We start from the raw sequence: 13,634 nt of genomic DNA on the forward strand, positions 1-13,634 counted from the left end.
ATGGTGAATGGTCGAAGTCGAATTTTTAAAGAGACAGTACATATTAATTTCGATATTTGAAATTCTAACTTTTTTCATTTGAAAATTCACCTCGACCTTTGATAAATCTGCCCCTAAAAGTGTGGGCTGAAAGGAAAACACCCTCAAAATAGGGTGGCACTTTATAAAACTAACCTACGCACCAACTAGAGGACCATAAACAAACGGCTTGACCCTGTTACATAAAAAATACCTTTTTAAATCTAAATTAATTTATCAGGTCGTTTTGAAAAATAGCTTTCAATACACGAGTGTAATGCACTGGATTTTTGTTGAGTGTCCATAAGTTTTCACCTGATCTTCCTTTACGTGCTTTGTTCATAGTTCCAAAATTGATATATCAGAGGACTCAACATGAGCACTATAATTGCTTTATGAACATCATTTGTAAACATAAGAAAATATAAATGTTTACATTTCTTTCAGGCTATTGCCTATTTTGCTGTAGCTACTAACCCCTCGCTCTATTCAGTCATTACTCCTCTAAGGAACTGCTAAGGTGGGGTGTCACAATGATTAATGGAGGATAATGTGAACATCAGTCGGACTTACAGCAGCAGCAAGAGGATCTTCTTTGTTCATGTGGAACATCCAGAAGATAAAGCTGCCAATATCAGAGCCACTGCTGCATTAGTGGTAAGAAACTTGGGATATCAATTTCAGACTGGTTTCTATAGTAGCTAACTCACTGTGATCTAATGTGAGGACACTTCTGGTTAAGATAACCATGAAGCTCATCTGAGGCTATCCCATAGTCACACTCCCTTCCCAGAGACTATTATCCCACTGTTACTATAGACACCATATCTCCCTACTATACCTGCTATCCCATAGTCACACTCCCTTCCCAGAGACTATTATCCACTGTTACTATAGACACCATCTCTCCCTACTATACCTGCTATCCCATAGTCACACTCCCTTCCCAGAGACTATTATCCCACTGTTACTATAGACACCATCTCTCCCTACTATACCTGCTATCCCATAGTCACACTCCCTTCCCAGAGACTATTATCCCACTGTTACTATAGACACCATATCTCCCTACTATACCTGCTATCCCATAGTCACACTCCCTTCCCAGAGACTATTATCCCACTGTTACTATAGACACCATATCTCCCTACTATACCTGCTATCCCATAGTCACACTCCCTTCCCAGAGACTATTATCCCACTGTTACTATAGGCACCATCTCTCCCTACTATACCTGCTATCCCACAGTCACACTCCCTTCCCAGAAACTATTATCCACTGTTACTATAGGCACCATCTCTCCCTACTATACCTGCTATCCCACAGTCGTACTCCCTTCCCAGAGACTATTATCCCACTGTTACTATAGGCACCATCTCTCCCTACTATACCTGCTATCCCACAGTCACACTCCCTTCCCAGAGACTATTATCCCACTGCTACTATAGGCACCATCTCTCCCTACTATACCTGCTATCCCACAGTCACACTCCCTTCCCAGAGACTATTATCCACTGTTACTATAGGCACCATCTCTCCCTACTATACCTGCTATCCCACAGTCACACTCCCTTCCCAGAGACTATTATCCCACTGTTACTATAGACACCATCTCTCCCTACTATACCTGCTATCCCACAGTCACACTCCCTTCCCAGAGACAATTATACCCACTGCTACTATTTGCACTGCTACTAAAATCAACTAGGAATTCCATGGCTAACACTGCAACTATAGGCTCTGCACGTTCACTCACAAGATGAATATACTGTATGGTCCATATTGAGCTTTTCAACACTCATCCTACATACAATACAATGTGTCATGGAAAACTGTTAAAATGATGTACACTTTGTAGTAAACCTTCCTTGTTTGTTCAGTTTCAAAAGAGTTTGTGGCTGAGGACATGTCAAATGAAATCATTATCCCCTTAAGACTGTGTGTTACATACAGTATTTCTGCAATCTCAGCATACCTACATGAGAAATAATATTAAGCAAATATTGCCACCGCAGCATCCTGTGAGTCACTTGTACTACACACAGCAAATACATTACAGTAAGCTGGTCAAATGGGTCACTGAGCTGCATTATACGCCGTAACTCAGAAAATAATGCCACAAACTCATACTTCAGATCATCAGAAATAAAATATGCAATGTGACACAAGTACAATATTGGTTTTGCTGTGATGGTTTATTTTCAAGCAGACTGTTTCCATTTATATGAATGAGTGGAAGCTGCCATGGTCCCGTACAGGCATAAGCGTCTTTTTCCTCCTGGTTTTACGTTTTCTGGAATTTACACTGTCCCATGGGAAAAGTAAAATCAAGGTTGTACTGTATGCAAATATGAATGCTGTTAAGATACAGTCTGTCCAAAACCTATAGCTCTGCCAACATGCTCACATTTCATATAATTTATGGGACAGCAATTGGGAAAAAACTCACAGACCTTGGGCCACAGATAAGAGCTTAGTAAATGACCCAGAATATTCTTGGCTAAAAACCAAACTGACATTCAGGATGAGCCCCGTTTGCCTCTGCTCCAAACCCTCCCCCAGGGGTCAGTCCCACAGTTTGGGATTTAGCCCATTATTTATCAGTGAGCTACAACATGACTCGAGACAGCATGCTGCATATAAAAACTGCAACGGCCCCTACAATGGTAGTCATCCAGCTTGCAACCATCTTTAAAGGAGAACTAAACCCTAAAAATGAATATGGCTAGAAATGCTGTATGTAATATACTGAATTTATTGACCCAGCCTTAAGGTTCAGCATCTCTATAGTAGTAATGGTTGTGACAGGAGTTTCCCATCTTGGATTTTGTTAGGAGTGTCTGTGACACGCACATGCTCAGTGGGCTCTGAGCAGCTGTGGAGAAGATAAACTCAGGGGACGTTGAAAATCATCAAGCAGAAAATGAGGTTTGTCTTTCATAAAAGCTGAATCTAAAGAAGCATATTAAGCGCCGAGCAATCATCATGAAGAAGCAGAGGCTGCGTGATTAATACGAGGTGCCGGGCAGGTGATAGGCAGAACATATTTACACCTCCGAGGTGTCAGTATTTTCCCTCGCTAATAAAAATGCCGCTAATCCTGCTCTCAGTTCTAAAGAAAGCAACTGCCAGTCCCGGCAACAAACAGAAAAAGAAAGTGGCGCTCAGCATTCGATCAACATGTTGCAGGTGGGGAAATGGTGCGTTTTGCACCAATTGAATTATTTTCTAGAGAAGAGAACTAAGAGCACACATAACATTATTATGTATGAATCATTTATTCATGTTGTTGATGTTCCCATTGGAACTGACATTGAAAATGGGATTATTCTAACGAATGTATTGGCTGTAGCAGGCTGGAAGCTATATAAGCAACTTCTGGAGGGCCCCCTGATGTATAGGAAGCTGGGGTACTGGTTTCAATATATATGTTTATGAAAAAATGTCTTATTGACAAAGTTTAGTTGGCCTTAAATGGATTTTGCTGTGTGGCCCAGTTCTGACCTAGACCTTCCATATAACATTCTAACCTGTACTTACTGACTCAAACTTGTCTTTGCAGGGCTACTGGCCCACATCCCAATAAAGTATGAGACTCGCTATCCCCAAGCATGCTCCTGTGACCCCAAAAGTTATGTTGCCCGTAAATTTGTAATACCCTTAAACTGAGCCCATGATCCTCCACAAATTTACCGTTTCTCCTTGAATATGCCATCAATTCATTTATCCCTCTTATGTTATTGCACCATCCCCTTTGCAGCACAGACCCCTAGTTGCCACCCCTCCCAGCTGATCAGTAAAAAAAAATATAAAATGTGGCAACCCTAAAGGATGTGACATCACACGTGGGCAGATCAGACAATGAATCCCACTGACTCCCCCAACAGGGTGTCCACTAACCATAGTTAGGAGAAAGGGGGTTTCCATCCAAATTAAAGTAGCAGGCATTTCAGATACAGGACTCTAGGCCCAGTAACTTCTAGTTATGAATTACCAGTACAGATAGTTAAAGCTACAGCTAGTACCCTGGCTGGAATTGAACCAAGGCCCAGGTCTAGCTGGGGTCCTAAGTTTGATTCCAGCTAAGGCAAGGAATTTATATGTTCTCTCCGTGCTTTCCTCTGGGCACTCTGGTGTACAGGCAGGTTAACTGTCTCCTGATAGAATTGACTGCATGCCACTGGGGCAGGGACTGATGCATAATCTTTGTAGATGCGCTCCAGAATATGTGGGTGCTACATAAATAAACAATAGTGACAATTATGCATCCTAAAAGAAACCAAGCATTATCTAAAGGCTATGTACCTTTGTAAATACGTTATCCATATTTTCAAACTGCATTCCCTAGAGGTCCGGCCATCTTTATGTTAGAATAATGCACTAAGAAATCTCTGCATACATCTGTGATTTAAAAAAAGTATTTCAATGTGAAAGTACAACTCCCTTTAAATGAGGAAAGACAGAAAAACTGCGCCCTGCCTGTGCCCTCTCCCTCGTGGTGATGAAGCAGCTCAGAACACGTGCATACTATAGGGCAGAGCAAAAAAAACAGAAACTGTCCCAGGATTCTGTGTGCTGAGGCGCTCCAAGCTATACTGCAATACACTGCAGCAGAGAGAGAGAGAGCTACAGAGAGCAGAGCGAGTACCAAAAATCAGCATGGCACGCCAAGCTTTATTTAATCCCTTGGGCATGAAATGCTGCATTAAACCAGCGCCCGTGCCATACACCAGGCAGTCGAGGTCACCTCTTCATTTGGCTGCGTCTTTTCTGCAGGGACCTGCCTTTTTTCTTTAATGCTGTGCATGCAGTAGTTCTGCTGATGCAAGGGGCCCGCCTCTGGCAGAGAGAGAATTTACAATGACTCTTCTTTCAAGGAGATTGTCCCAAAAGGCAGCCAGGAGACACTGGCATTAGTAGGCGAACACCAGCTGACTTGCCACAGAATAAATGCAATTATAATTATCACAGCATACATATTATTACACACACTGCAATTTTTTATACGTAAATAAAGCTACAGAAAAGCCACAGTGCTGTACAGTACACACCCACGGAACAAGTTAGGGGCTCTACTAGTGTCTAATTGCTATTATTTTAGATTTGTAGTGTTATGTTTTGGGTAGCCGAGGATGAGTAGAGTATAACAGTGCTTTATTAGCAGGCTCTCATGCAGCCATTACACAACAGTAACTTTCACTTTCTTAGCTCTTCAGAGCAGAGGCCAAATTCCATCATGAATTTCCAGGACTTAATATATCTTTAATTACATGGAGTTGTACTTTAAGAATAAACTGGACTGGTTTAGTATGGTAGCCACTGGTTTCAAGGTCGGTAAATCGGATTTAAGTACAGGTATAGGATGCTTTATCTGGAAACCCCTTATCCAGAAAGCTGTCTCCCATAGACTTTATTTTATCCAAATAATCAATTTTTTTTGAAAATATCTTCCTTTTTCTCTGTAATAATAAAACAGTACCTTGTTCTTGATCTAAACTAAGATGTAGTTAATCCTTATTGGAAGCAAAACCAGCCTATTGGGTTTATGTAATGTTTAAATGATTATTAGCAGATTGAAGGTATAGGGAACCAAATTACAAATAGATCCCTTATGCAGAAAACCCCAGGTCCCAAGCATTCTGGTTCCATTCTTGTATCTTAGTTTGGATAAAGTATCAGGTATTGTTTTATTACTACAGAGAAAAAGGAAAATGTTTATTTAATGTGTACATGATTACATGATTTTCTAGTAGACTTAAGGTATGAAGATCCACATTATGGAAAGATCTGTTATCCGGAAAACCCTGGGTCCTGAGCATTCTGGCTAACGGCTCCCATACCTGTGCAATTATCATCATCACAATTATTTATAATAATTTAGCAAATAGTGGTTATGGAACTATAATAGGATCAGAGAGGGACCTGCTCAAAAGAGCTTACAATCTAAGATGCTCATAAATACAAATAGTCAGACTCCACTAATGAAAGTGTCACTCAGTTGGATGCCCCATAGACTTTCAGAGCAGACAATCATTTCATACTTACAGTGATCAGTCATTGAATGGTCCAGAAGACTAGTAACACATTTCAGAGCATGTGGTTGGCATAACTATTCAGCTGCCACTTGCCATACAGATACCCGTGCGATGAAACAGAAATGGAGGGGGGCAACAATGCCTCCTTAATTCGGAGCTTTCTGGATAGCGGGTTTCCAGATAAAAGATCCCATACACGTATAGTAGATTTTCTTTATTTTCTTAAACTTTGGTATTTGCATCAAAAAGTGGAATCTCATCCTGGATAGGTATGTCCTAATTCCATGCCCCTTTGGTTAAATGTTCCACAATATAACTAAATATTTATTCCAGTTTCCCAGTTGTCTTTAATCCCCCAATCCCAGACCCGACCCAATGTAAACAGAGGCAATTAGTCATTTATCAAAGGCAAGTTTGTAGCTACCAGTATACACCCCCCAGACACTGTTATCTGAGTTATTAATTAATTGTCACATGCAGGATTAAGGATTTTTTTTTCACGGTGGCAATTACTTAAGCCAATTAGCAGAAATACAGATGTAAAACGCAGAGCAGAGTCATTATTGCTGCAGCAATGAAGGGCAGAATTTGAATTTTTTTTTGCTTTTCTACACAGGTAAAGAGAATCCCCTTCAGTTAACCCCTGCCTTTGCAAGAGATTGCCAAACTTCTGGACTTGAACTGCAACTCCCAGAATGCAGCGCCGAAGAGGAGTGTTGTAGTTCAGTAAAAGCAGGGGACGCACAGGTTAAAGGTTCCCAGGTATAAAAAGCATACCAGCAGAACAAGGAAATCAGCAGCGCCCGGTCATAATACTGTGACATTCCCATTTAACGGGAGGCGGGCTTTAGAATTTTATGATCTTGTGTTCAGCACATTAACACGTTCACTGCTGGTTTAGTCAGAGGGGGAAACTTTCTTTTCCCCCTGGTTTCCCGAAACAGGAAGACGCAGGTGCTGGGGGAGAGGAATGCAGACACAATGCAGAGACTTTCAGAGGCAAAGGGGTTGCGTTACCAACAACATGCCAGTTTAACCCTTCCCCTGCCAGAAACGCTTATTGCCAGCAGGCTCATACCGTTTCCAATCAAACATGAATCTCCCACCATCACGTTTAACCGCTTCCATACCAAAGAGCCTTCAGCATCTACTAACACTGCCACTTTGCAAAAGTGCCAGCTCCCAGCATTCAGCATTTCTAGCACCGATAACCAACCTTGTCCCTCCTTGAGATTTAACGGGTTCTATGCCAGATTCAGCCATTAGCTTAAACCATTTCATCGCCAGAGACATTTATAACAATCTGACTGTGCCCAACTTTAACCACTAAATGTCTTGTTCCATCAGAGATCAGAAACACATGGCACCAGAGGTTTAACCCTGCGGTATATGCCAACGTCCTACATCTGACAAATGCCACCTCCTCTCAATAAATTAACTGTTCCCCTGCCAGCAATTGCAATTACACTCTTTCTACCATTACATTAACTGTTCCCCTGCCAGCAGCAAAATGCCACATACACTGTTACACGTGCCACCTTCTCCCATCACTTCTATCACTGGATTAACTGTTCCCTGCTGGGCCCGGTGGGCCCAAGTGTCAGCAGGCCCTCCTGCTTCTAACCATTTGGACTGTTTCATGGTCAATACATTCTGTATGGGAACAGGGAGGCTAAATAGATAAAGAATAATAAATAAGAGAATAGAAAGAAATGTGACTTGCAAAAGAGAGGTTGAGTGAGGTGAGGAAGAGGAGAAATAGTTTAGAGAATGGGCCTCTAGACTTAAGTTTTCTGCTGGGCCCCTGGCATCCCAGTCCGACACTGCACCACGATGCTACAGGGAGTTAAAGTTCTAGACCACCTAGAAGGCTGCAGGTTGGACAGACCCCTCGGGATATACTACCCATAATAATAGCGCTGTAACTGTATTCAGCGTTGCCCCCACACGGGGCCCTTCCTGGGGATGCCCTCTCGTAAAATCGCCGCTACCAGACGCTTTTTCCAAGCTGCCAACGAGCGCTTTTAGCACAATCCGTGGCTCTTTAGGACCCGATAGTTCCAGCGCTGCTGTCCCGGCGGAGGGAGGGAGGAGGGCGGAGAGGCCGAGACACCTGCTTGGGGCGTGGAGCGGCCGATATACACACGCGCCTCTGCTTCTTGCCCAACGGGCAGCACTTTATCTAGCGATCTCTGAATCCTGCGACCCCGTCCCCATTTCCCTTACAGGCGCTACGCGACTCTAGACGCTAAAATCCAGGGTGCGCTTTCCGGCAAACTCCCTGATACTTTGCAGCAGTGAATGAAAGGCTGCGGCTGAATCGCAACTTCACTCAAAGTGCTGGAAACTGTGGTTCAACCGCAAAGCTGAAACTGTCCCCTTATCACATGCCTTAGGGCTCCTGTCAGCTGGGGGTCTGATCATTCACTGCTCAAATGTGACTTTCCCTAATGCTTCCCAACTCATGGATCAGAGGCAGGGGGGTCTCAACTTTAAGGTGAGATTTCTTTTGGGAGGGGGTAAAAATCTATGTGTATATATACCTGAAAGCCCAGAATGAATGTCAATAGGGTTGAAATCTAAGGTAAAAACTCATTTATTGTTCTAATATTCTTGGAGCAATGGCAGATACCCTGATATAGTCCTAGATCTCTAATCTTGTTACGCTCTAAGGGCAGAGACAGACGAGAAGATTCGGGGAGATTTAGTCGCCTAATCGCTTCTTCTTCTTCAGACGACTAATCTCCCCGAAAAGCCTTCCCACTGGCTAGAATCTTAAATGCCGGCGGAATGGCGCTCGGAGCACTTCGTTTTCCGAAGTTTCCTTGTGAGGCGGATAACGAAGCGTTACGAGTTGCCATCCCGCGGCGATTTACATTGTAGCCGTCGGGAAGGCAGTCGCCCGAAGAAGAGGCGATTAGTCGCCGGGCAACTAAATCTTCCCAAATCTTCTCATCTGTCTCTGCCCGTAGAGCATAACAAGATTAGAGATCTAGGATTTTTCGCTGGGCGACTAATCTCCCGAAATAGCAGCGTGTGTCTCTGCCCTAAAGGGGTCCCTGACCTGCAAAGGAATAAGGGGCTTGAACTAAAAAAGTCCAGACAACTATTTCCTTGAATGATGGAGAGTTTCCTGGTCATCCAGTCAATGCCCATGGCTCATTATCATCATTATCTCTATATAAAACAGCAATCAGTGAGATCGGGGGTCTACTTTTAACTAACAAAGCTTTGAGTTCTATTTAGGAAAATCCTAGGGGCCACATCGCTGCACTATACTGTATTCATTTCGCCCCCCTGACACAGTACATGAATCCCATCAGCACTTTGTTCTATACTGTGTATAGTACTGAGTTTAAAATGAAAATACAGTAGTCAGGTTAGTTCAGTTATATATTACCCTGCGGAGAGGTGGGTGGGCATAAATATTTAATAAATACTCCCGGCACTGCTTTGCAGTACTTTGATTTGGGTCTGGCTGAATGCAGCAATGCAGAATAACGTTTCTTGCTCTCTTTTCAGCTTGAGAAGGAGTTAAAAAAGCATACGGGTGGGGGGTGCGCCCTCCAGTCTCCAGCTCCTAATGCGGAGTCACAAATAGCACCCTATAGAAATGAAATCCAAGGCATGCCCTTTAAAATTAGTCCTGTGTCTTTATCTATCCATACAGCAGATGGGACCTTGATGGTAGAACGGCAATCACCCAGGAATTTGGGAAAAGCAAATGGTTGAACCATTTGTGCTTGCCGTGTTATAACCCCCAGGGGCCACACCTTTCTAAAATTGGACTGTAGTGTCTGATACCCCTGATAAGGTATATGGACGACTTTCACCCATTTCACCCAAAATCCCATCCTATTAATAGGGCGCAAAGTATTTCTAAGGGCAAATAAAATCCACATAGGAATTTAAATCCCATGAATATGCCATGTGGCAACTTGACCCAAATCAATAAATTGCACCCACTGAAATGTAATAAAATGGTATACGCCTGCATTTAGTCAGTTGTGATGCCAACAGCCCATGATCTTTATTCCTATACAGCATTGCACACAGGTAATCAGCTTTAAAGTAGGGATGTTGTAAAATCCCCAAAAAAATGTAAAATCAGGGAAATGTATTATGCATAATATATAGGTGGGACCACAAAACAACAATGTAAAATGAGGGGAAACTTAAAATCAGGGGATGTAAAATTGAGGTTCCACTGAATTTGACTTTCAGAGGAATTGTAGTGAAGTAACACTTGCAGGACTGCAGACGTGCCTGAATGAATGCGATGGGACAGTGCCCCCAATATCTGCTGAATTCTGTATATAATGCTGCTTTGGTCCATGGCCAACTACAGTCTAAGCAATCAATGAAACTTTATAACATGCTCTCATAAGTAGCTCTCATCTCCACCCCTCATGGCCGCCGCATGGCCAAATGCAGCCTTTTAAGCCGGCTGCTGCATCCCAGCTGCTGAGCCAGTACCTGCATTGGGAGTGCTGCAGCCTATGGAATAACCAGGGAAGGGGAGGTGGCGGAAAAGATACCTACCAAATCGGTTGTGATCTTGCCTGGTCCCTTGGATAGTCCCATTGGGGAAGATTTCCAAATGAAACCCAGTTCTGCAATAGAGCTGCCTTCTTCGGAGAATCCCTTTTAAGTGTTCCAGGTCGGTGACCGCCGAGCCCCTGGGGAGCCCCCCTGCATCAGAGTGGCTCATGTGGTCACTTAACAACACAGGGGTATCCACTTGCAACACGGGGACATTCCCAAAAGACACTGCATCCTGCACACCGAAATAGTTGCCAACTTCACCCAGGGGAGCCATCAGAAGAAGCTCTTTCTCCTCTCTCTCTCTCACCCTGATGATGAATAAGCAGATAATGAGCTCAGGTGTGTGTGTATAAAATATATATATATATATATACTGTATCCACAGGGAGAGAGAGATTAGGGAGATCAATCCATTCAGTGCATCAATAAAAGTACAGGTTGTGCTGGCAGGTTCAAGGTCAAGCCTGTGCTAGTCTGAGGAGCTCACACACTGACATCTTTCTCCTTCCACATGATTATCCCACAGCTCTCAGCAGTCTGGCAGCTCTGCAGTCCATCCAATGGCAGGCAGGGTTAAAATCCCTAGTTTCCCCATTTGCTCAGGGATCACAATGCTCATAGCAACTTAATTAGCCAGGCGATCAGTGGATTTCTCTCTCTTTTTTTTTTTTTTTTGGTGAGTGTGTAAGATGCACACACCATAGGCTACGTCAGAATTCTGGCTCCTGACAGCAGAGAAAGGCATGCGCTGTTATTAGTCTATCCCAGACTGCATAGATCAGCATGAATCCCCAGCTAGAGAGGGCATGAAATAATAACAGGGAGCTGAATAAATAGAGAGGAAACTTTTCAGGTGCTGCTGCTGCTGCAGGGGTCTTGCTTGCAGAGGTGCTGCTGCTGCAGGAGGGATCAGGAAGGCGCATGGGCTGCTGCTGCCTGGGAACAGGTGTTAGTGCTGAGGCTGCTGCTGCTGCTGTGCAGGCGGGTGTCCTGGGAAGTCTCCAGCTCTCAGGCTGCGGCTCCTGACTGAGCCTCTCCATCCAGCTCGCACAGTGGCGCAGCAGCCAGGCATTGGGTTGGGTTTAAGTTCAGGCGCTCATTGCCTCAGGGTCCTACTGCCCGCTCGCTAACTGCCACACGCGACTGCCTGTTCCTTCTCTCTCTTTTCATGGCTCCTACAGAGGCGCAGTCTAAAGTCCTTGGAAGATTAGTGTAGGTTTCTTGTGTATCTTTCTTTTTTTTTTTACCTGGATAGACGAGCTGCGTAATGGCCCGATGGGCGCTTATTAAAGAGACAAACTGCATGGCTGCTTTGTGATACGTTCACAGGATTATTACCCCAGGGTCTTGTATGTGCTACTCAACAAGGAGGTTAAAGGGGAAGCAGAGCCTGCGATTGCTCAGGGGCCCAGGCAGTGGTGTTACTAGATATTACTGGGCCCCACAGCAAATTCTTTTTCAGGCCCCAAAAATTTGGAGAGATTTACCTGTTTCACCAATATTTATTGAAACTGTATATGAACTAGGGCCTTGTGGGGCCCCTATATTTCCTAGGCCCCCCTGCAGCCACAGCAGGGTCTGTCCAAACAGCCCCCACCAGCAGGGCCGCCATCAGAAATCACAGGGCCCCGTACGTCAAAATTTCCTGGGCTGTGCCCACCGTAAGCTCCACCCACAAGCCGGCCCTCCCCACCCCCTACCACACAGTAAAAAAAAACAAAAAAACATTGGTGGATAGGGTCTCCACATGTTAATAAAAAAACATTTGTGGTAAGGGCCTTTCATAAAAAAAACATTTGGGACAGGGCCCCCATTAAAAAATATTGGTGGTTAGGACCCCACACGGTAAACAAAAATTGGTGTCCAGGGCCCCCCCCCACACAACAGGTAAGTGAGTGCAATCAAGTAAGTGCAGCGTGGCAGGCCCCCCCCTTACCCTCGGGGCCCCAACAACTCTCCCCCCTGTCCCCCCCTGATGGCGGCCCTGCCCGCCAGCAGGGGCGATCCTGCCCAATTTGCCGTCCGAGGCGGTCTTTGCTTTTGCTGCCACGTCGCTAGTGCAGAGATCGCAATTGCAATCTCTGCACTAGAGGAGCCGAATTTCCGGGTTGAAAACCGGAAATTTGGCTCTTAGTTACCAGGAGCGGCATTTTTGCCGCCCCTGGTAACCAGGGGGCGCTGCCGCCTGAGGCGAGTGCCTCAACTCGCCTCATTGGCGGAGCGTCCCTGCCCACCAGCCAAATAAATACTGACTGTCTATGACATCTGTGGCATCTTAAAGTAGGAATGCACCGAATCCAGGATGTGGCCGAATCCTTCTGCCTGGCTGAAACGAATCTGAATCCTATTTGCATATGCAAATTAGGGAGGGGGGAGGGAAAATGTGTGACTTTTTGTAACAAAACAAGGAAGTAAAAAAATGTTTTTCCATCCCTAATTTGCATATGCAAATTAGGATTTAGTTCGTTATTCGGCCGAATCTTTCACCAAGGATTCAGGGGTTCGTCCGAATCCAAAATAGTGGAGTCAGTGCATCCTTATCTTAAAGCAGCCCCTCTGGACCCACAGATTGCCAGTCTGGGCCTGGATATGGGTGCTCAAGGTCACCCAAACTAAACAGCCTAACCCTTCTCCTTACCCCCACCATCTGCTAATTTGGCAATCACCTCCCCAATGTTGACTGCAGTACCCCCATCCACAGTGCTCCATGTAGAGAAGGTGCAGAGGAAGCAATAGGACTTTGTCATTTTTCTCTTCCCCTCCCCCCCTCAAGTTTTGCCCTAGGCAGCTGCCTAACCCTAGTTTTGGCCCTTGAGTAGAGAGGCCATTTGCACGGAGTCCTAACACCAAAGGGGCACTTTTCATTGATGACATGTTAAATTGTGAAAGCAACTTTAGCTCTACTGGGGAATCTGTAGTTCAGGTTCAGTAGTTGCCTGAGGGCTGCAGACTGAAGTCCCCCACTCTTAAAAGTCTGAACCCTTATGCTGGCCCTAAACTGACCAATAAAAGCTAATAACTAGGCCCCTCCAGAA

General features: G+C 44.6%; 1 protein-coding gene across 1 annotated transcript in view; it reads right to left on the reverse strand.

Moving 5' to 3' along the window:
- Positions 1 to 11,675, reverse strand: part of LOC108708721 (fibroblast growth factor 9-like) — a 40,442-nt gene extending 28,767 nt beyond the window's left edge. Inside the window, exon 1 of the mRNA XM_018247733.2 lies at positions 10,597 to 11,675. Within this exon, the coding sequence (XP_018103222.1) occupies positions 10,597 to 10,873 (277 nt within the window). The 5' untranslated portion in view covers positions 10,874 to 11,675. The remainder of the gene's footprint in view (positions 1 to 10,596) is intronic.
- Between the last annotated feature and the right edge of the window lie 1,959 nt (positions 11,676 to 13,634).

Source organism: Xenopus laevis, chromosome 2L (genome assembly GCF_017654675.1).
Source record: "Xenopus laevis strain J_2021 chromosome 2L, Xenopus_laevis_v10.1, whole genome shotgun sequence".
NCBI lineage: Eukaryota > Metazoa > Chordata > Amphibia > Anura > Pipidae > Xenopus > Xenopus laevis.